Genomic DNA, 24,260 nt, shown 5'->3' with positions numbered 1-24,260 from the left:
CAGCTATTATTAACAGAAGAAATACATTTGTGTACATAGTAGACATTTTAGGTATAGGTATTATATATACAGGTATACGCTGTGCCACGTGGTTTCACTTAAGAACAATTATTATATCATACCTATATAATAAGTTTATAGCCATATATCATTAGCCTATAGCCTTCCTAAATTAATGGGCTATCTAAAATTTAAAGAATTCGAACTTATAGTTCATGAGATTGGGCACCGAACAAACTCTTCATGTTTATAATAAGTATCTAGCTTTACGAAGAACAAAATTTTATTTTTGGGGTAGGTGTTGTATACATCTTTAACTCTTTCTTTTCATAATTTATTGGTATATAACCTTGAAGTGCATTTTTTAAATTAAAATTTCACCTCTCAAGTACGGGCTTAAAATATTAAACAAAATAAAATAAAATTATTATCATTATATTGTTACCAAAGTAACGTCCTGTAACAACCGGAAAGGCTGGCAACCCTAATTGCGGGGCTCGAGTGATATTTCAATGGAAAGTTAAGTTGTGGGTATGCAAACAAGCTCTGTTGAGAACGTTGGAAACTTTGCTTTTATTCATTATTTTTATTGATACTTGGTTGCCATTTTTTATTTTTGTTCATGTCTTTTTTTCGAGGGGTACTAGGTCGAGCGTTGACTGTTACGTTGGCCCATTCATTAGTCTTAGATTTAAACTGACTAACAGATTATACGCTACTTTGTTCTGAAGCAGGCTCTGAAACATTGGGTACATATTCAGTATTTCTTTCATTCAGAGAGAGAGAGAGAGAGAGAGAAACACGCGCACGCCGCTCGGCTTACAACTACGAGTATAGCAAAAAGTGTCGTTACAACTTTTGGTCTTAATTTTTTTCCGTCTAGCCCCCCTTTCGCAACGCGCGATGTTTTTATTGACATAAGACTTTTATACAAGCCCACTGAACAAATACGGCAGTTAGTAGTGTAGAATATAAGTAGAATTGTGTAAAGAAAATAATCAAAAAGAAGGCCATTTATTTAAATGAAATTATTACAAAGACAAATATTATAGACTTACAAAAATGGCGATAGAGAAACCAAGCAAGAAAGTCAACAGATATTTTATATAAATCATTTTATTATTTTACAAAGGCATATAAAACGTCAATTTATTGTATTGTGTGCAGGAAAGCATAGCTGTGAAGCTAGTGCCTATAGAACTACGGGCTGGCGCAGACAGAAAACATCTAGCGTTCTGAGTTCTACGTTCTGTGTAACGTTTGTAAATATATACTAACACACAGGTTACAAACATAATGCTGGCATTACACGGTGGTCACGGTGATAGCCCAATATGATGGGCTATCATGTAGAGAGCGTCTGATAGCTTATTGCGCATGCGATGCCCTTCGTCGTCGGTTTTTTGGCCGCACATCAAATGATAGTGGGCCAGTGATGTGGATACGTTAAAGTTGACTTAATTGATCTAATTAAGTCAATTAAAATTTCGAATCCATTTATTTGGTGCGATGCTAATCCACTATAACCATCATCTTTTTTTTCATTTCGAAGAAAGCGCTAAATATCTTTGACGTTGCGGTGAGCTTACTCATCCATATTGTAACAACTACAAATAAGCACTGAACGATCGTGTAGATGCACTACAACCATATAGCCAGTCCAATTATAAACGAATGGGCCAGCAATAGCCCATCGTGTAGAGCCAGCATTAGAAAACACGATAAGCGGTACACTCAGAACGTGGAACACCTTCTAACCAAGCTTTCCTTCTTTTACCTGTCAAAAGTATCTCTAGAACTTTCACTAGCTCTTGACAGGCGTCTCTCACTTCTTCTTAACCCGTCGTCGCTGGGAGACTTGTCCTGGATAACCCTTAAATCCTTCTCAGACTTGCTGCTCGATCTGGACGTCTTTCCGTCTTCTTCCTTGTGTATAGCCGGGTTTATGGGCGACAGGTTGCCCGGCTTCTCATGACGTTTCACCTCCATGTTTCGGCGTACGTAATCATCGTCCCGCCTTCTGTTGACAGAGGAATTACGAATTCAATATGTATATCTAAAGATAAGAATTGATAAAGGAGAATGATATTCTTAAAGCGATTATAATGTTTTTATTGTTGAGTAAATACCTGAACTCTAAGTACGTATGAATAATGGATACAACTGTACTTGGGCACACCAAATAAAAATATATGAATATAATAAATCAAGTATCTTTTCTTAAATGTAACCACATATTAATGTAAAAACACATACAGGGTGCTCGGGAGTATTTTCCATAACTCTAGGATTAGATATATTATTTTAAGAAAATTAATTAAGAATGTCTAAGGAACATGACTGTGTTCTAAAATGAATAGTTTCGAAGTAAAAAATATTTCTTTTGTAAATAGATCTTAAATTGTGTCCCTTATATCGCATCTTATATTATTATGACCTAGCCAAACTTATTCATTGATAAATATCATGAAGTAGCTTACTAATGAAGTGCATTGCCAGTTACAATATCTCGTCGATATCGTCAGGCTTACTACTACGATTACGTATTACGTATAAAATACAAGGATAGATAAAGGCGTGTGTTACATGGATAGTCGGAATTATTTTAATTACTTTGTACGAAAACATAATTTTTAGTTAAAAAAAGAATTAGTCAAGTAACAACACTTTGAAGTTATGAAAAATACTCCCGAGCACCCTGTGTATGTACCTACGTGAAACTTTTTTCTATACAAAATAACTCAAGGTATATGATGAGGGTAAAAAACTCTCAATACAAAATATGTATGACCGAATGCACAAAGCTAATGTTATTTATAACACACTTGCTCGTAAAGTATCGCTTGTTTCACCAATTTCAATATTGTAATGTATCTCATTACGCACATGTGCCGTAATGTAATATAAAACCTTTATCATCCGTCTAAAAACAAACGGTACTTTTTTAAATCTTATCAAAAAGTTTTTATGTCAGAAAAGTGCTCAATATTTTATGAATAAAATTAATTTTTTGAGATAAAATATAATAAAAAACATTTAATTCTTTAATTTTAATAAATTTGACAATAAATGTCAATCTATTATCTCAATCAATAACAGAAAAATATTAATTTACTTTATTAGTAAACTGACTGTTTTTGGTGCATTTGTCTAAAAAAAAAACGCTGGTGTGCGCACTTTGTTATCTGTGCAAAAATGACAAGCGTATCGAAATGTCATCTTACGGAAAACAGGCAAAGATGCAAATTAATTTTCAGAAAGTGTGTTAAAAGTGTGTTTCCTCGCAAATGTGTTATAAAACGTCGTATGACATACGTGCGCTTTGATAATTACAGCCTCTGCTTCCTTACTTTGGCTCTCGCCAAGGCTCGAGCTGCAATATAGCCTCGGCTGTAATTTTCAACTTAGCGGACTTATATCATAATGTACTATTATTATATACGATGATAACATGGAACTACGATGTTTTTTCATGATCTATAGTGGAAAGCATTAACTTGGAACTTGGTAGTGGTACTTAGTAGAGTTATTGAGACCTACTTAACTGACTTCTTTATGTATACAGGTTTAACATCAAACTCGGTCTGTGGAATGGCTTCTTCGTTGCTAAAAATCCCACAAAAGGACTTTAATCATGAGGGTAAATCATAAATATGTATATATATGTTTTAATTATCACGATACAGAGACGATACTTTAAAAATCTAAGGTTCTAGTATTGTGTTTAGAATAAATTATTGTCTTCATCATCATCATTATCAACCCATATTCGGCTCACTGCTGAGCTTGAGTCTCCTCTCAGAATGACAGGGGATAGCCCTTAGTCCACCACGCTGGCCCAATGCGGATTGGCAGACTTCACACACGCAGAGAATTAAGAAAATTCTCTGGTATGCAGGTTTCCTCACGATGTGTTGTGATATTTAATTTCTTAAAATGCACACAACTGAAAAGCTGGTGTTGCATGCCCCGGACCGGATTCGAACCCACACCCTCCGGACTCGGAGGCAGACTTCATGTCCACTGGGCTATCACGGCTCTCTACTGGGCATCATAAATTGCTTACACAAAAACAAAGATTAATTAGAGAACAATTTAAGATGTTCTACTTAATTGAAATACAAACAATGGTTATTTTTAAGAAAAGGCTCGTCTCATAATTGGATTAAATGTTTTGTTTTCCTTTCATAATTTTGATTGCAAGAAAATTGGAAAATACTCAGCCAATCTAAAATCGATGCTAAGTTTGATTCCATTGATAGGAATCTATACTAATATTATAACGCTGAAGAGTGTTTATTTGGTTAAACGTGCTAATCTCAATTACTGGTTCTAATTGTAAAGTTATTTTTGTATTAGATAGTACAGGGTTTCTCAAAGTGGGGTAAGCGAACCCCTAGGTTCGCTATTTGACGGCAGGGGGTTTGCGACAAGATTTACGTTATGATGACTTGATAACTGATACCGAGTCAGAATTAAGGTTAAAATTGTCCAAAATTATTCCCATCATTGAATCCATTTGTAACAAAAAACAAGGGCACTCATCACATTATTATTACAACGACATTTCTTCTTCTTTCTGGTACTATATTCAAATATAAAAACCATATTATCTTCAACACTCAAATTAGTTTTGGGGGATTGATTTCAAGTTAGTAAGAGGTAAGTTAGTAAATTTTAACAGGGGTTCGTGAGCCGAAAGTTTGAGAAACCCTGAGATTTTTAGAATTTTTAGGCAACCTTGCAATATATGACAGAGTTGTTTCCCTTTTGAAAGTATTAAAAATATATGTTCAAGTTTTCTTTTTTGGTAATCAAGGGTTTCCACGCGGACGAAGTGGCGTGTTTCTGCTAGTGTACTTATTAGATGATTATTTTTATATTTAGCAAATATAACGTCTTGTTTATTTATTTACTTATTTATTTGTACATCACAATAAAGAATACAATACTTAGAACGTGCAAAATACCTACGAGTAAGTAATATACAAAAGTAGGTCTTAGCGCTTTTGTATGTATTGTATGTGATTTATTTGTATGGTGGTGAACCTTATGTTCCCATGTTCTATCCTAAGGTTACATCATCATACTTAGTTGTAGAATTTTTTTTTAGACAAGCCAATAACATTTTATGCACACAAATAACAAACAGATAAGATAAGCTATCTACAAAATTTATAGTGCAAATATCAATATTACTGGCGTGTAGTATGCTAGGTAAAAATATTGAAATGGGCTTCATAAATTATGTCCATATAATTATTATCTGCTTTAGCCATCTGGCCATGTATCAATGTCGCACGTCGATTCTCTTTCTACAAACGCTAACGTTTCGAAAACTAACAAAATGTGTGAATGACAGATCCGATCGACAACTTGATCACGTTGCCTGTCGATAGCGATTGCTATTCCCATACATTTTTTAATTTTTGAAGCGTTAGCGTTTGTAGAAAGAGAATCGACGTGCCACATGGCTACAGACCCTGGTTAAATTCGCCAGTTAATTGAACGCCTAGGCCGATTGGAGGTTCGTTCTATCGAGAATACCGATGTCTGAATTTCAATCGATCTATATCTATATTTATAATAAATCTGTAGAGAGGTCAATTCTGTACATGAAATATATTTCCAAAATAGTTATTTTGGAGGGAGAGATTAGTGATCGATACTGATGCCAAAAATGCAATCAGCAAAATTTTTGTCTGTCTGTCTGTATGTTCGTTACATAAACAAAAACTACTCGACTGATTTTAACGAAACTTGATACATTTATTCTTCATACTCCTTGGCAGGTTAAAGTATACTTTTCATTTCGTTACGATCAATAGGAGCAGAGCAGTGTAAGGAAATATTGGGAAAACGGGAGAAGTTACTCCATTTTACAGCGATACTACTGTAAGGGCCGGATTAAAGAGGTCTAAGGGCGGACAAGGTCGTGGGCGTCCGGTAGTTTTTTATAATCTTTCAATTTTCAGGTGTGTCATAGAAGATACAGTAGCGGTAGCTGAATGTAAAGCTACTGTTACACATGCTCATTTCAACCTCGAAAACATGCTATTATTGATCAGTTGCTACTTATTGGCATGTGTATCGCAACATTGCTAATAAAGAGCATGCTTATTTTGAAGTCAAGAATCAACAGTCGTGCGATTTATGAGCATGCTACTTGCTGCGCGGGTGGAAGGGGGCGTGTTTTTAGCGCGTCTGAACAGGTTTGCTTATTGAGCTAGTCGATCAGCATTGCTATTCTGTATTGTCTTCTCCTTCATCACTCCCTGTCTAACACGATACTATAGACAGAGTGAGCTATTTTAAAGCGTGTGTAACAGTACCTTAATCGAAGATTTATTATAATAAAAGGGCTAGGCTCCGTGCCTCTCTGTGGCTCTCGTGCCTCGACGTGCCTTTTGACGGCCTCCTTGGCGCAGTGGTATGCGCGGTATGCTGGGTTCGATCCCCGGCTGGGCCGATTGAGGTTTGGCTGGAAGCTTCGACCGTGGCTAGTTATTGCCAAGCTATTTAGAGTTACAATGTTGTGTAGAAATCGAAATGGTTGTGGGATTTCATTCTCCTCGTAACAAGGTAGCCCGCTTTCATCTTAAATTGCATCATCACTTACTATCAGGTGAGAGTTAAGAGCTAACTATTAAGGAATTTAAAAAAAAGGCTGATTATATTGACGATTATACGTTGGACGCAAGTAACTTTAGGAAAAAGAGCTTATTCGAAGTAGGTATCTGAAAAGTAAACATAACAAACTAGCACGGATGGTTGTAATCCCCAGGCCGTGAGTTGAATTTTTCATTTCCCGGTCGCTCACTAACATTTTTAGAGGAAACTGTACAGCTCTTGAAACGCTAGTCCATTCTGCATGTACAAAAACAATTTGTACCCGTTTCTCACACATGCACAAAATAGCTTCTTTATTAAAAAAAAAAACATTTTTTTCAGTCCGCGCGTAGCAATTTTCTAGACGAAGATTAGAATTGCTGGAATAGTTTCGTTTAAAAATAGGTACTTTCAATGCTCGTTTTAATAATGAGTATTTAAATACTCTTTTAGCATACTCAGAAGTGGTTTACAAAAATAAGAAAACCAATGTAAAACCAAATTTACAACATTTGTCAGGACAACTTAATTAATAAATCAAACTGTAACCATAATAAAACCCTACAATGGAAGAGAATGACCTTGAGTGAAGTCACGCACTTGTGAGCGTTGTGTCTAGGGTTAAAGACGTCTTTGATAGCTTTAGATAGTCTTTGATATCCACATATTTGCACACGCTCTGAGTTCTGATGACAATTATTATTGCACACGCTCTGAGTTCTGATGACAATACATGACTAGCTAAGAAACGTCAACAAATCCAATATGACGGCCTCCGAAAGATGGCGGACTGGCTGTTTAAAATCCACCTTCATGATATTAAACCCATGCTGTCAGGAATACGAAAAAAATAGTCACGTGACTTAAATCCAATATGGCGGACGTACAAGATGGCGGACAGGCTATTTGAAATGCACCCCTATTATATGGGTATCAAGCGTGTTTTATAGCATTAGTCATGTTATTTTATAGTAAAGTTTACTGCAGTTGACGTATGGTCTCCCTTATACAAACACTCACGCGCTTGTACTACTGCGTCCCTTTGCGTCCCTTTACTATCACAAGCAAAACTACACTGTCTTCCTGAAATAGAAAAACTATATGCATATTATACTGAACTTTGAGTAAACCCCGCTTATCCAATAAACAATACAAATTCCTCCAGCTACAAACTTACGAACAATTTGAAGGGTACAATCAATAACACAAACTTGGAAATCAAGTTTCATTAAGTACAGAAGTTCGTCCAAGTTAACTTTAGGGGTACAGTTCTACTAAATAGTGAGTGTTGATCAACATTACTTTGGTGCTGCTTAAGGGCGTATCGAATGTAAAAAGTTATGAAAGTACGTAGCCAGGACTATATCTAGGAGAGGGGCAGCTATACTTAAATTGAGTATTTCACATTACAAATTGATACTGACCGACCGAAACTAGTTTTACGCCCGAAACCGAAACCGAATTTCTGTTTCAGCCACATAAGGTCACTTTTTCGTATCGAAGAAACAAAGTTAGTTAAATCATTGATTTTGAAGTGTTCATTATACGCAAGCTTTTAGGAATTATCTTATTATAGTGTTAATGATTATATAAACGAAAAAAAAGCTTGGCGTTAAACTGTAGTATACGACTGAGTGCTTAGTTTTAAATAAGTTTGTAAAATGGTGGTAAACAAAAAAAATAAACCTTGGCTGAGTTTGATGTGGGCTCTTCTCAGACTAAGGCGCCCTTTGGAACCCTCGTAACTTTCTGTGGTTACGTTCTTTTTCCGAGTCGATATGTGTGGTGTAATCTTTAAGTCAGCCGTTCTCTCCAATTTGGCTGACGCTCTTCCGCCCGTCTCAATTATGTAATACGAATGAAGACGTATACGTAAATATATGTACGTACACGTCACTCTCCTGCCAAATTACGCGCGATGAAATAAGTAGCAACTTTCCCACGTGAACAACAAATTTGCATTTTCAGGCGCTTTTATACGTGAGTTAAAATAGCGTTTGAATTATGTTTAAAATTGTTCATGTTAACCGCGTATGAATTTATTTACAGTATTTATAGATTTGACATTTATTCATGTAGGTACCTACTCCTCTATTGTATTTAATGTAAATAGGTACCAACGTCAAACATAATTATTATTATATTCATTTGTGTATGATTCCTGATAGCCTCTGCCTCCGATTCCGGAGGGTATGGGTTCCAATCTGTTCCAAAACCTCCGACTTTTAAAGTGTGTGCATTTTAAGAAATTAAATATCACGTGTCTTAAACGGTGAAGGAAAAACATCGTGAGGAAACCCGCATACCAGAGAATTCTCTGCGTGTGTGATGTCTTCCAATCCGCATTGAACCAGCGTTATGGCCAAACCCTTCTCATTCTGAGAGGAGACTCGAGCTCAGCAGTGAGTCGAATATGGGTCGATAATGATGAATGATGATGTGTTTGTTTTACTGCAAAACTATTATATGAATTATTGCATTTACTTGCAAAATATTTGCCGACCTGACTCACATGGAACAAGGTTAGTTAAAGAAATGATAATGATGTAATAGATGTAGGTAGATAGTTCAAGGATTAATCGGGAATGAGTAAATTATAATGCAACATGTATCCGAATTCCTTGCTTTCAAGATTGCTTATACCGTCAAAACTTGTCTAACTCTATTCTGCTAGCCCCGGCCGGCATTACAGTTACGTTGGCTAACTTTGCTCTTCAATGTAACAGTTTCCCAGTCACCGGAAACTGAGAGCATTCACCAAAAGGTAGGTTAGAATACCTATTACGAAATTAGTTCTTCCCATAGAACAGAAAATGCTAAAAGTTAATACTTTAAATCTGTGGTTCTTCCTTATGTATATTTTTAACCACCGACGCAGATAGAGGTGTGTTATAAGTTTGACGTGTCTGTCTGTGGTACCATAGTTTCCGATCGGGTAAAGCGATTTCAATTTAGTTTGTATGTTGTTTTGTCATCATCATCATCATCATGTCAGCCGATGGACGTCCACTGCAGGACAAAGGCCTTTTGTAGGGACTTCCAAACATCACGATACTGAGCCACCTGCATCCAGCGAATACCTGCGACTCGCTTGATGTCGTCAGTCCACCTGGTGCGGGGTCGCCATTCCAGCACCTTGGGACCTCAACGGCCATCGGCTCTTCGAACTATGTACCCCGTCCATTGCCACTTCAGCTTCGCGATACGTTGAGGTATGTCGGTGACTTTAGTTCTTCTGCGGATCTCCTCATTTCTGATTCGATCACGCAAAGATACTCCTTAGCTCGTTCCATCGCCCGCTGTGTGACTCTGAGTTTTCTTATGAGGCACATAGTTAGTTATGTTGTTTTGTATGAAAGGTGATTTACGTGCGAGTGTTCTTCGAGTGTTCTTAGATATGTTTAATGAAAATCGGTAGAGCTGTTTAAAAGTTCTAGGGTGTTAAACTGGAGAAGAATAACCGAAATTCTGCAAATATAAATATAAGTGGGGACTCAAATGAAAGCGCACTGAAGAGGAATATTGATGATTTGATAGAGAGATCTTTAACAAGAGGTGAATGTTCATAACCCATATTCGGTTCACTGTTGAGTACGAGTCTCCTCTCTGGGGCCAATAGTTCACCACGCTGATCCAATGCGGATTGGCAGACTTCACACCCGTAGATAATTAAAAAAAATTTCAGGTATGTAGGTTTCGTTACGATGTTTCTCTTCACCGTTTGAAACAATTTCTTAAAACGCATATTTTTGGATTTTGGAAAATTCGAAGGATTTAAAAAAAATATATATTTTTCATGATCTTATAGAATGATAATGAACAATTTAGGACGGTTTTAAAAAAAGTGTCAACTAGCCTATTGGTTACCCTAAAAATAAATGTCTTTACTTACCTACTGTGTGATATCCACCAGTAAGCACCGGACATTAATCTCAATTTCGTATTATGTCAACTAGCATACGTCAAAGATACTGAATAAGCCTGCAGACAAACTTTCAGCTTTTATAAATGTTAACGTTTATCGGCCACTGGCTCTTAGTCTATCAGCTATGACGTTGTCAGGGCGTTTCAACTTTCAGCCAGGATGCAGTCAGTTAAGTAATCCATTTACAAGCCACTTCAATAGCCAGCTTGCTTACTTTACCTGTCCACTATGTCGGTATCAATATCTAGGCTATCTACATTGGAAGGTAAAGTACTTTCATACTGTTTGTTTGTTTATTTTTTTTTTATTCTTTACAAGTTTGCCTTTGGCTACAATGTCACCTGATGGTGATGTGTGTTGATGCAATCTAAGATGGAAGCGGGCTAATTTGTTGGAAGGAGGATGGGAATCCACACCCCTTTCGGTTTCTACACGACATTGTACCGGAACGCTAAATCGCTTGGCGGTACGTCTTTGTCGGTAGGGTGGTAACTAACCGCGGCCGAAGCCTCCCACCAGCCTGACCTGGACTAATTAAGAATATCTCATTCGGCCCAGCCGGGAATCGAAACCAGGGCCTTCGTTTTGTAAATCCATCGCGCATACCACTGCGCCACGGAGGCCGTCTACATTGGAAGGTACTTTCATACTGTTTGTTTCATTGCTGTTTATAGCTAAACTAGCAGACGCAATGCAGTTACAATGTTTTGGTCGGGGATAAAATATAACCAATGTTACTAGTTGAAGATGTAGCTTTCTTATGATGAAAGAATTTTTAGAATCGATCGAGTAGTTCTTTTTTGATCTCTCGCCATTTTTTTTTAAATACGAATATGATCAATATTCCCATTCCCCTCCAACTAGTCGGGAAAGATTATATCAGGAGGATTATATCTGATAATGATAATGGGTTTTATTAGCAGGCTCAAAGTCACTCAGCGGGCGATGGAGCGAGTTATGCTCGGAGTTTCTCTGCGTGATCGAATCAGGAATGAAGAGATCCGCAGACGAACCAAAGTCACTGATATAGCTCAGCGAGTCGCGAAGCTGAAGTGGCAGGCCACATAGTTCGAAGAGCCGATGGACGTTGGGGTCCTAAGGTGCTGGAATGGCGACCCGCACCGGAAAGCGCAGTGTTGGTCGACCCCCACTAGGTGGACCGAGGATATCAAGCGGGTCGCGAGAGCTGCTGGATGCTGGCGGCTCGAGATCGTTGTGCTTGGAGGTCCATGCAAGAGGCCTATGGCCAGCAGTGGACGTCTATCGGCTGATAAGGTAAGGGTATGATAATAGATCAACAGGGCGGGGATCAAACCACCGCCCCTCGATGATGTGTCTGACCGCTCTTACCGTTGAGCCATTGAGGCTTTTGAGGTGTTGAATCGTAATATCGTAATTTAGTCTAGCAAATATATCAATACTAGCTATACCCTCGGTTTCACCCGCGTTGATCCTAATTCATGGTATATTGGGATAAAAAGCCTGTGGTACTTTTTTTTTATTCTATACAAGTTAGCCCTTGACTACAATCTCACCTGATGGTAAGTGATATGTAGTCTTAGATGGAAGCAGGCTAACTTGTTAAGAGGAGGATAAAAATTCATACCCCATTCGGTTTCTACATGGCATCGTACCGGAACGCTAAATCGCTTGGCGGTACGTCTTTACCGGTAGGGTGGTAACTAGCCACGGCCGAAGCCTCCCGCCAGCCAGACCTGGACCAATTAAGAAAATCTCAATCTGCCCAGCCGGGGATCGAACCCAGGACCTCCGTTTTGTAAATCCACCGCGCATACTACTGCGCCACGGAGGCCGTCGAAAAAAAACCTTGAAAAAAAACCAGTTCCTGTTAAAGACACGGGTTTTCTAGAATTATTTTAAAAAAAATTAACGTACGCGTTTTTGCTACAAATATTATTGAAGGTAGAGGTTCTAATAGTAGAAATTGTTAATTAAGTAATGCCGGATTTCGAATATTATGTGTTAACTTCAAATAATTTATTCGGCTCTCCTAAAGTTACGAATTATTGGACCAAGCCGATTAATTCCAAGCCTATCGGACCCTGTAATTTTCAACTCGATTTAAATTGGTAACTTAATATAAATTTTTGAGATAGTCCTCTAGCAATATTTTAATAGAGAAAATTGTTTCTCTGAAACTACAAATTGGATATAAAATAATTTAATTTGTTTCATAAATTGTATTTTTTTGTAGTTATTTGGAAAAGTCGAAGCAATTATACGTACCTATATGTTTTGTGTTTTTCAGAGCTGTGATAGCCTAGTGGATATGACCTCTGCCTCCGATTCCGGAGGGTGTGCGTTCGAATGCGGACCGGGGCATGCACCTCCAACTTTTCAGTTGTGTGCATTTTAAGAAATTAAATATCACGTGTCTCAATCGGTGAAGGAAAACATCGTGAGGAAACCTGCATACCAGAGAATTATCTTAATTCTCTGCGTGTGTGAAGTCTGCCAATCCGCATTGGGCCAGCGTGGTGGACTATTGGCCTAACCCCTCTCATTCTGAGAGGAGACTCGAGCTCAGCAGTGAGCCGAATATGGGTTGATGACGATATGTTTTGTATATAACTAACAACGTATATACCTATGTGCAGTGGCGTGCATAAGGTATTTAACTAGGCTATGCACTATCAGTAAAATAATTGGGAAATTCCTTGTCCAACTATGTATTCTGTAACTTAACATAGGTGCATTGAGGCCTTAGGGTAGGCATTGCATTTTTGCATCTATGAAGTGCACGCCACTGCTTATGTGTTTTGTACATAATTAGCAGGCGATTCGCGGTCTCTTCATCGTACTTCCCGTTCCTATTGGAACACTGGGATATTGTCTCTGTTACTCACAAATTACGTGGCATTCTATTGGTAATAGAATTTCCATAATCGGCTGAGTAGATTCAGGAATTACACCCTAATAAACTTTTCTTCAATATAATATTAGTAGAGTGTTCGTAAATATCCAGTTAATTCGAAATTTCCTCAATATGTGTGTATTTTCATCATCGATTTTGATATATTCGGACAAACTGCTTCACCGCGCTCGAGCTGTGAGCATTGTTCGTTCGATAATGGGTAGCTTTCTTATGATGAAAGAATTTTTATAATCGATCGAGTAGTTTTTTTTTTTTGATCTCTCGCCATTTTTTTAATACGAGTATGATCAATATTCTCATTTTCCTCCAACTAGTCGGGATAGATTATATCAGGAGGTATAATTAGCCTTATTAGCAGGCTCAAAGTCACTCAGCGGGCGATGGAGCGAGTTATACTTGGAGTTTCTCTGCGTGATCGAATCAGGAATGAGGAGATCCGCAGACGAACCAAAGTCACTGATATAGCTCAGCGAGTCGCGAAGCTGAAGTGGCAGTGGGCAGGCCACATATCTACTAGATATCTACTCGTATTTCCACCAACCACCATCCACTGTTATCACCAATAGGCTAACAGACAGTCATACACGACAAACTTATAACACCCCTCTTTGCATCGGGGGTTAAAAAATAAACTCGTACACGTACGTTGAAAATAGCGTATATTAATCTATACACAATTTTCCTTATATACATAGATTTTCCATTAAAATGTTCTAAATTTAAATTGATTAAAGTTCGAACAAAGCGCTGTCCGTTGAACCGTATCGTTGGAAACTCAAACCAGAATATAACGTAGAATTGAAACGTAGCATCAAAGCGCGCTATCAGAATGTTTCAGTTCTCTCCACCACATTATCCGTAATTAAATTGAATGAGACCTTTGCCTCCGATTCCGGAGGGCGTAGGTTCGAATCCGATCCGGGGCATGCAACTTTTCTCTTGTGTGCATTATAAGAAATTAAACATCACGTGTCTCAAACGGTGAAGGAAAACATCGTAAGAAAACTTGCACACCAGGGAATTAAGAAAATTCCCTGCGTGTGTGTAGTCTGCCAATTCGCATTGGGCTAGCGTGGTGGACTATTGGCCTAACCCCTCTCATTCTGAGAGGAGACTCGAGCTCAGCAGTAAGCTGAACATGGGTTGATAATGTTGAGATTGAATGAGAATGTTGTTTAGTGCCAGTTTTTTTTTAATATATTTGTATTGGTCGTAAATTATTTAAAACGCCTCGCTGTTTTATTCGCGTAGTTCCCTTTCCCGTGAGTATATGAGGATAAGATGTGGCCTGTGACATTCACAAATAACATGTAATATAAACATAAAATGGTAAACGAATTTTCAAAATCGGTTCAGTATCACCACTAACTTTACTTCTTTAAATATTAGTAAGTATAGATTAGATTGGATGAATGTCTCTTAGTTTTTGTATCTGTAGTAAAAATAAAAAAATTACATTTAAATATTATAAAAAGACAAATCGCGATATTGCAACATTTCAGCTCTTTTCAGCTCATTATCTATAATTAGATTGGATGAGAGAGTTCTGCTTAACCAGTCTTTCCCTTTCCCTTTAAAATTTTTGTTAACTTCGTAAATTGGTCCAGGTCTAGCTGGTGGAAGGCTTCGGTCGCGGCTAGTTACCACCCTACTGACAAAGATGTACCGCCAAACGATCCCGGTATGATGGCGTGTAGAAACCGAAACGGGTGAGGATTTTCATCCTCCTCCGAACAAGTTTGCCCGCTTTCATCTTAGATTGCATCATCACTTAGCTATCTGACGTAGATACACGTCAGATTATATTAGGGGTTAAGGTATGAAATTGCCGATTTGTACTGAAAATCTAAATTGTTTTTTTTTTTATTTTATTGATTTGACTTATATTTTTATTATTTTATTGAATTGTTTAATTTTTTATTCAAGTGAGTCAATATTGTGGGTAAGGTAACGTTAAACCATGCCGCTAATTCCTGGGTAGTTTGACTAGGATCGGCTTCCACTATCTCTCTTAATTCATCGTTATTCACCTGTGTGGGCGGTCTTCCTCGTGGCTCATTCTTTAAGTCGAAATTTCCATCACGAAAGCGTTTAAACCAAAATCGCACGGTGCGTTCATTAGTAGACCCCTCTCCAAACGCAGCATTGATATTGCGGGCTGTTTCTGACGCGTTAGTTACGCGTCGGAACTCGTATTCAAAAATCACTCGAATTTTCGCAGTATCCATCTTTCTCGTCTAAATTGAATAACAAAAACAATTGAAAGCCGATATTCAAATGTTTCACATTTTTTAAAAAAAGAACATCATAGAAACCATTTGAAAAAAGTTTCATTCGAAAACCTCAAACCATGAAGATTCTATGTTAATTCAAAAAACCTATTGCAATTTCATACTTTAACCCCTATTATTATATATTTTATTGTATATTATGTACACCAGTGTGTAAAAATGAAGCAGTATCTAACAATAAAGCTATGTTTTCCTTTTAAACTCCTAAAACCCCGTTTATTTGTAAGTAATACAACGTTATGTAAGTTGCGAACAACTTTGTTACTAATATTCAATACGTGACCTCTTTCCAGGAAGTTTCCAAGTATCGTAAGATCCTTTATACGTTCGCAAGTTTTTGGAACATGATGTATTTACAACGATGTAGCGCTATTTAAAGGTTAGACAGTTCTATGTGGATGATGACTAGGTTTGAATACTGATTTTTATGAGACATTCGGGTCATTATCAACCCATATTCGGCTCACTGACGGGCACGAGTCTCCTCTCAGAATGAGAGGGGTTAGGCCTTAGTACACCACGCTGGTCCAATGCGGATTGACAGACTTCACACACGCAGAGAATTAAGATAATTCTCTGGTATACAGGTTTCCTCACGATGTTCTCCTTCACCGTTTGAGACACGTGATATTTAATTTCTTAAAAGGCACACAACGGAAAAGTTGGAGGTGCATGCCCCGGACCGGATTCGAACCCACACCCTCCGGAATCGCAGGCAGAGCTCATATCGACTGGACTATCACGGCTCTTGAATGAAAAATCATAACAGAATGATTGTTACGATCGAGATACGATCGACAACTTGATCACGTGACCTGTCGATGGTGAATGTCATTACCATACATTTTTTAATTTTCGAAGTGTTAGCGTTTGTAGAAAGAGAATCGACCTGGCTACAGGCTGCTGGTCTGTTCGCCTATATAGTAGGTATATATTATATTGAAAAGCTTTTGAAAAAGAGTACCATCCGGTTAAGTGGATTATACAGTGGGTCAAGCACGCACGATCGAGCACAAGTGCCCGCAAGTGCATAATGGTTTTATTGATCAGCTTACGTGTTGCCCACGGAATATTATCACAATAAATTATGTTTATTACTAGCTGATAATTTTATTATTTGATTTTATCATTAATTTTATTCTATTATAGTTGAGTAGGTATATTTAATTAGGTACTTAGATAACTTCGCTCAACAATGGGGATGATGACTATGTTTAAATATACACGTATTGATATTCATGGTAAGTTATATATATTATAACTAATTTATACGTAAAAAGCAAAGATTGTCTGGATGTTTGCAAAATAAATAAGATTATATAATTTCAAAATCTATTAATAATCTTTTATCGTAATTAGATGAAAATTCATACAGCTTCCTTATATTAAACGTGTCATTTTTCACTAAAAGAACTATAGACATAATAATGAATTTTTATGAACGCCCATACAATTCTAACGATCATTATGATCAACGACGTCATTAATTCGTGTCATTGTATGGGGCGTTTTTTCAGGGATCCGGGGCAGTGCTTTAAAAATGACCCTTTAAATCCCTGTACCTCCGAAAGTAAGACTTCGTGATAGTTTTAGGTATTTTTTCTGCATTGTAACTATTTGACATTATTATTAATTTTATTTTATAATAATATAGTCAGTATTTAATTTATTTGAACTTATAACACCCCTCGTTTTGTTGCATTGGAGGTTAAAAATACAATAAGTGATTCACATTATGCTCTCTAACTTACTTAGATGATTCATCTTTCAACAATTATTATCGTAACGATAAACGATCGTGTATATTTCCCAGACCTCATTATGTGGATCACAGCGAGTGGTTGGAGTGGTGGACGCGTGACCCTCTTCACGATCTTTCGAGTGTCGTGATTCATGTCACCTTTATATCTTCTAGTGAAAAAACGCAAAACTTATAATGATGTTCAATAATGACAAAAATTTCAAGGTAAACACGTGCTATTTTGATTATGTACCTACAGAAAAGGAAAATTTCAATATTTTTATAGTATGTGTATCCTGTCTATTATTATATATAGATGTACCTATGTTATATATAGCGGACGAACGCTACTTCGTACGCTTGAAGTTCAGGCTCTTCAAGAATCCCGCGGAAACCATGTATTTTTCCGGGATGAATAGTGATCTGTATGTTGCTTAATAACCTCCTCTATCTTTCAGTTTAAGTCCCATAAAAATTGGTCCAGCCGTTCCATAGATTAGCCCAGACAAACAGACAGACAAAAATTTCAAAAAAGTGAAAAAAAAAAATCGGATATTGCAATATGGATATCAAATTCAAGGGCTCATCATGAATATTTCAAAATGTTAAATCATCACCATGTTAAGAAAAACTGCAGTTAGAAAAACGTTATTTAATTTATTAATTGTCTATACAAAAAAAATAAAAAAAAAATACAACCGACTTCAAAATCACAAAAATGTTTCTACTAAACTAAAAAGTGGAAAATAACATCGTATGTGCTACCTTCTGATTAGTAGGTATGAAGGGAAGGAATAATGTCTTAATTAAAGCCGTTCCGGAATATCCTAAATCTTTATGGTTTAAACGACTTGAATTAATAAGGTTTGTCTGTTTGTCCGGGCTAATCTACGAAACGGCTAAATCGATTTTAACGGAACTTCCATGTGTAGACGAGGTTATTGAGCAACATATAGGCATACTTTTTATCACGGAAAAATTGAAAGTTCCCGTGGGATAATGTTAAAAACTGAATATCACGCGGACGAAGTCGGTGACGTTCGCTAGTTTAACCAAGTTCCACGTAGACGAAGTCTTTTGCTACTAATTACAATATAAACTGTATTACTTATCCACACGCTAGTAGTTATTACAGGGTGTATTTAAAAGCAATTTTTAACCATTATCAAATTAACCCTCCTTCCCATTTCAGCGTATTCGTGACCCGAATTACAGGGAGGGGTTAACAGCGGGGCGAAGAAAAAATATTCAGAGCTTAACGTAAAGCAGAAAATAAAATGATTCAATTATAATAATGCCTCTGAATTTATACGGCTTTGTTTAAAGTGAACAGATGCATTCGAAATGTTTAAACGGACTTTTAACAACTTTTTAATTAGTTTGTTACATTGTTTTTTTTTTTTTGCGGACAGCGAAAGAAAAATATATAAGCGAGCAAACTGTATTGTGTGTACAGGATCTTTTTCTTTATAAAATATTCTAAAAAAATTGAACCGACTTCAAAATAAAAAGCGAAAAATAACATCGTATCGTACTACCTTCTGATCACTTTGAAGGCGGTGCCAAGTCAGTGACGTATTAATGAAAATAATGAAGTGGCCCGTACTGTGGCGCTTTCGTTCATTAACGAAAGCGTTATTTAAATTTTAACACAAAATTACTAAACTGATTTTCATGAAAATGAAATGGGACCAGTCTGGGGGTATACTCTTTCAAACAAAAAAGAATTTTTAAAATTGGTTAAGACATGACGAAGTTATGCGGTAACAAACAAAATTTTCAAATAAAGTAGAAAAAAAGAATTTTCTAAATTCTCTACCTGTGTGAAGTCTGCCAATCTGTTTTGGGACAGCGTGGTGGACTAAGGCCTAACCCCTCTCATTCTAAGTGGAGACTCGTGCTCAACAGTGAGTGTTATTGAGACTTAAAATTAGTTTTGACGGCCTCCGTGGCGCAGTGGTGTACACAGTGGACTTACAAGACGGAGATCCTGGGTTTGATCCCCGACTGGCCCGATTGAGGTTTTCTTAATTGATCCAGGTCTGCCTGGTGGCTATGACTGTGGCTAGTTACCACCCTACCGACAAAGACGTACCTCCAAACGACATTCTGATACGATGTCGTGTAGATATCGAACGGAGTGTGGATTTTCATCATCCTAACAAGTTAGCCAGCTTCCATCTTAGATTGCAACATCACTTACCATCAGGTGAGATTGTAGTCAAGGGCTAACTTGAAAAATAATAATAAAAATATAATCAGTTAACAATAATTACAAGATATTTTAATAAAGCTTTACTAACCAATAGCTAATAATAATTAAATCTGAAATTAGATCACGCACTTCGTTAACGAAGTAAATTAATTTTATAAATTCCAGCACTTTTCTAGTTGTATACAGAGGGTGGATTGTTTTATTTGAGTAAAGGGTAGGCTTGTTATATAGGTCAAGTGTGTAGGAGTGGGCAAGAGAGCAGGCGGTGCATAATATATTGATTTATTTAACTATTCAAAACGTGCGTGGTCGGTGTTTTTATTCGATCACGACTTTTTTTTAAAAAAAGAATATTTGCTATCTCTTTTTTATATGACCAATGTTCCCATTTCCCTCCAACTAGTCGGGAAAGACTGTATTAGAACTGGGTACGACAATAGACCAACGAAGCGGGGATCGAACCACGACCCCTCGGTGATGAGTCCGACCGCTCTTACCGTTGAGCTCTTGAGGATCTAAATGGTATTATGCAGCACCGAAAACTTCCGTCTGGTCTCCAGAATAAACTGATAATAATAAATAAATTAATTAATTAAACAAATAAAAAAAACCAAATTGCATAAAGTATAAAAAAACTGAAAAGAAATAAAACAATCTCAGCCCAGAAGTGTAGAAAGCAATTAGAAACCATACTTTTTGTCGTGAAAATAAAATCTCTTCTGAAAATTCTACCTAACCTAAAAGGTTGAAGTTTTTTTTTTCACATTAATCGTTCATGATTTTTGTAAAATGATTAGTGGAATGAGGAGTGGATTAGTGGATTTATTAAACATAAAACATGTAAAAATATTATAAGAAGGGGTGAAATAGGGGTTGAAAGTTTACATCGAGTTTCACGCGGACGAAGCCGCTGGCGTCCGCTAGTTGATCATAAGCCCCGTTGACATTATATAATGATTTATTTATTTTGCTATCCTCCACGAAAAGCCGACAAACCCATGCGACAACGTCACCCAGATCCGACAAAATACTCTCTACGTATGTTTCACCCCGAAACCAGAGCATCCTCAGGAGATGTTGACTCTACAACATTCGCGGATGATAGCAAAATAAATAAATCATTATATAATCATGATGAACTTCCGCAAAGTAACGCCTGCTTCTATACAATATCCCCCGTTGTCGTTCCTATGCAATATTGCACTATAAATTCCCATACTTAGTGTATTAAAAATCATGTAATACGGTGCATATAGCACAAAACCCAGCAAGGCGAGCCAAGGCTCGAGAATAAGCCAGTTACCCATAAAAATGCAATATTGTTATCGAGATCACAAAGCTTTTGTACGTACATTCAGTTCGTGCAAATAAAGAAATAACGCGAGGGTATACCGTGAATGCTTTTTGCCATCGCAATAAAAATAGTCGAGTTTTCAGAGCAGGGTATTGGATTTCGTAGGTACACTGCCAGTATTAAATAGAATTCTTGCTGAATTATATATATATTTTTTTGTTTTGAATGTTTTTATTCTAACGTTTAGCTCTAAACTTTACAAAATACGTTAACTGAATTAATTTTCAAAATTTAAAAAGTTTTCAAATCCTAGACCGGGCTGTGACACAGATTCTGAGTTTTGTCTTCTAAGAAATTTTTAGTTGAACTCTGGGCTGAAAATTTTGGTATGGTTGGTTAATTTTGGGTGTGGTAACGCCAATTTAAAAAAGTGCCTTAATGTTTTCTTTTAGTAAAAAAATATCATCATCATTATCAACCCGTTTTTGGTTCACTGCTGAACTCGAGTCTCCTCTTAGAATGAGAAGGGTTAGGCCAATAGTCCACCACGCTGGCCCAATGCGGATTGGCAGACTTCACATACGCAGAGAATTAAGAAAATTCACGATGTTTTTCCTTCACCGATTGATCATGTGATAATTAATTTCAATTGCACACAACTGAAAAGGTGCAGGTGCCCCGGACCGGATTCGAACCCACACCCTCAGGAATCGGAGGCAGAGGTACTGGGCTATCACGTCTCATCACCGTGCTTCATCATATTCCGAATTTGAATTAGTTTTTCGCACTTGCGCATAAATACACGTTTACCGATTGCTTTGTACAAAGTAAACTTTTCTAAACTAGCATTTTAATTTTATTATCATTTGGAGTAACCTAAAATACAATGATAAGCATTAAAGCTTGCAAAATTCACTAGGTAGGACCACATGAATGATGTGTAAGTAATTTGTGTATAAACCGCAAATTTGTAAGCGTAATTCCATGTATTTATTATGTAAACAGCCATGCTGTGTTATTTACCTACCATTAATGCGAGCAGTGTTAAACGTTAATTGGATTTCGCCAGTAATTATAATGATTAATGTAAGCTGAGCTTTTAAGTATTTCAATATCAGCTTTTGATTACTGTCAAATCAGATGATCAGATTTTGACTGGTGGGAGGCTTCGGCCGTGGCTAGTTACCACCCTACCGGCAACGTTCCGGTACGATGCCGTGTAGAAACCGAAAGGGGTGTGGATTTTCATCCTCCTCCTAACGAGTTAGCCCGCTTCCATCCTAGACTGCATCATCACTTACCATCAGGTGAGATTGTAGTCAAGGGCTAACATGTAAACAATAAAAAATTAAAAAAAAATATTTCATTGTTATCAACCCTCATTCGGTTCACTGCTGAGCTCGAGTTTCCTCTCAAAATGAGAGGGATTAGGCCAATAGTCCACCACGTTGGCCCAATATTGGCAGACTTCAAACACGCAGAGAATTAAGAAAATTCTCTGGTATGCCGGTTTCCTCACGATGTTTTTCCTTCATCGTTTTTATAGATAGTAGGGTTACACAGATTAGTTGACTTGAAATATAAAAAAAATAATTAGTTAAACAGGACCACTTTCTTCTTAGAAGTCGGTTAAATAAATCGCAGTTATCGGCTATAAACACTTTAGAAAGTTTGAGGACTTTCTAAAGTGATCAAAGATTTTATAAATGTAACAATAACAGTTATTTGTTCAACCGTGCAAGATATTCATCTTTTCAAAGAAAATAGGAAAGCTTTACAGAACCTTACATTCAAACTGTGTGTTATCATGATGCAAGGAGGTGAAAAGCAGGTCATTTGCGCCGGGAGGAAATTGCGTCGTGTGAACCCCTTTAGAACCTTTACGAAACCCTTCGTGAAATTCTGATATTAGTAGTGAACTTTATCTATGTATTTATAAACGTTCCCGTGGGAATACAAATATAAATTATAGCTGTGACACTCACAAATAACGTGCCTTTCGGTTGGAAAAAGAATTTTCAAAATCGGTTAAGTAGATCTAGAGATTTACCCCCTATAATACCACAAACTTTACCTTTAATATTAGTATAGACTAGCCGACGCCCTGCAGTTTTACCCGCGTAGTTCCCGTTTTTGTGAGAATACAGGGATAAAATATAGCCTATGAGATTCACAAACAACGTGGCTTTGTTGTTGTTAAAAGAATTAAAAAAAAATATCAGTAGATCCAGAGTTTACCCTCCTACAACGCCACAAACTTTACCAACTTTATAATCTAATATATAAAATTCTCGTGTCGCGGTGTTCGACATTGAACTCCTCCGAAACGGCTCGACCGATTTTGATGAAATTTTTTGTGCATATTTAGTAGGTCTAAGAATCGGCCAACATCTATTTTTCAAACCCCTAAATGTTAAGGGTAGTCCACCCCTAAATTTTTTTTTTTATTTTTTAGGCAAAATTTTTTGTTTTTATTTTTTTATGACACAGCATACAAAAATACATACAACCCTAAATTTTCACCCCTCTACGATCAACCCTTATATTTTATTTGTTAATTAAAAAACATACAAATGATTTGTAACTAAAACGTAGTCAATTTGAGCTTTATTGTTATTGTATAAAGTTCATATTAATAATAATTAGAAAACGAGGTAGGGGTAGGGTAGGGGTAGGGTAGGAGTAGGGTAGGGTAGGGGTAGGGTTGGGGTAGGGTAGGGTAGGAGTAGGGTAGAGGTAGGGTAGGGGTAGGGTAGGGGTAGGGTAGGGGTAGGGTAGGGGTAGGGTAGGGGTAGGGGTAGGGTAGGGGTAGGGTAGGGATAGGGGTAGGGTAGGGGTAGGGTAGGGGTAGGGTAGGGGTAGGGTAGGGTAGGGGTAGGGTAGGGGTAGGGTAGGGGTAGGGTAGGGGTAGGGTAGGGTAGGGGTAGGGTAGGGGTAGGGTAGAGGTAGGGTAGGGGTAGGGTAGGGATAGGGTAGGGGTAGGGTAGGGGTAGGGTAGGGGTAGGGTAGGGGTAGGGTAGGGGTAGGGTAGGGGTAGGGTAGGGGTAGGGTAGGGGTAGGGTAGGGGTAGGGTAGGGGTAGGGTAGGGGTAGGGTAGGGGTAGGGTAGGGGTAGGGTAGGGGTAGGGTAGGGGTAGGGTAGGGGTAGGGTAGGGGTAGGGTAGGGGTAGGGTAGGGGTAGGGTAGGGGTAGGGTAGGGGTAGGGTAGGGGTAGGGTAGGGGTAGGGTAGGGGTAGGGTAGGGGTAGGGTAGGGGTAGGGTAGGGGTAGGGTAGGGGTAGGGTAGGGGTA

General features: G+C 37.6%; 1 protein-coding gene across 1 annotated transcript in view; it reads right to left on the bottom strand.

Moving 5' to 3' along the window:
• LOC112047375 (uncharacterized) overlaps window positions 1–24,260 on the bottom strand; it is a 117,607-nt gene that overhangs the window by 34,595 nt on the left and 58,752 nt on the right. Inside the window, exon 2 of the mRNA XM_052888333.1 lies at window positions 1,778–2,020. Within this exon, the coding sequence (XP_052744293.1) occupies window positions 1,778–1,989 (212 nt within the window). The 5' untranslated portion in view covers window positions 1,990–2,020. The remainder of the gene's footprint in view (window positions 1–1,777; window positions 2,021–24,260) is intronic.

The sequence above is a fragment of the Bicyclus anynana genome, chromosome 22 (genome assembly GCF_947172395.1).
Source record: "Bicyclus anynana chromosome 22, ilBicAnyn1.1, whole genome shotgun sequence".
Lineage (NCBI taxonomy): Eukaryota > Metazoa > Arthropoda > Insecta > Lepidoptera > Nymphalidae > Bicyclus > Bicyclus anynana.
Note: the sequence above shows the minus strand (reverse complement) of the source record. Positions and strands in the feature narration are given on the sequence as shown.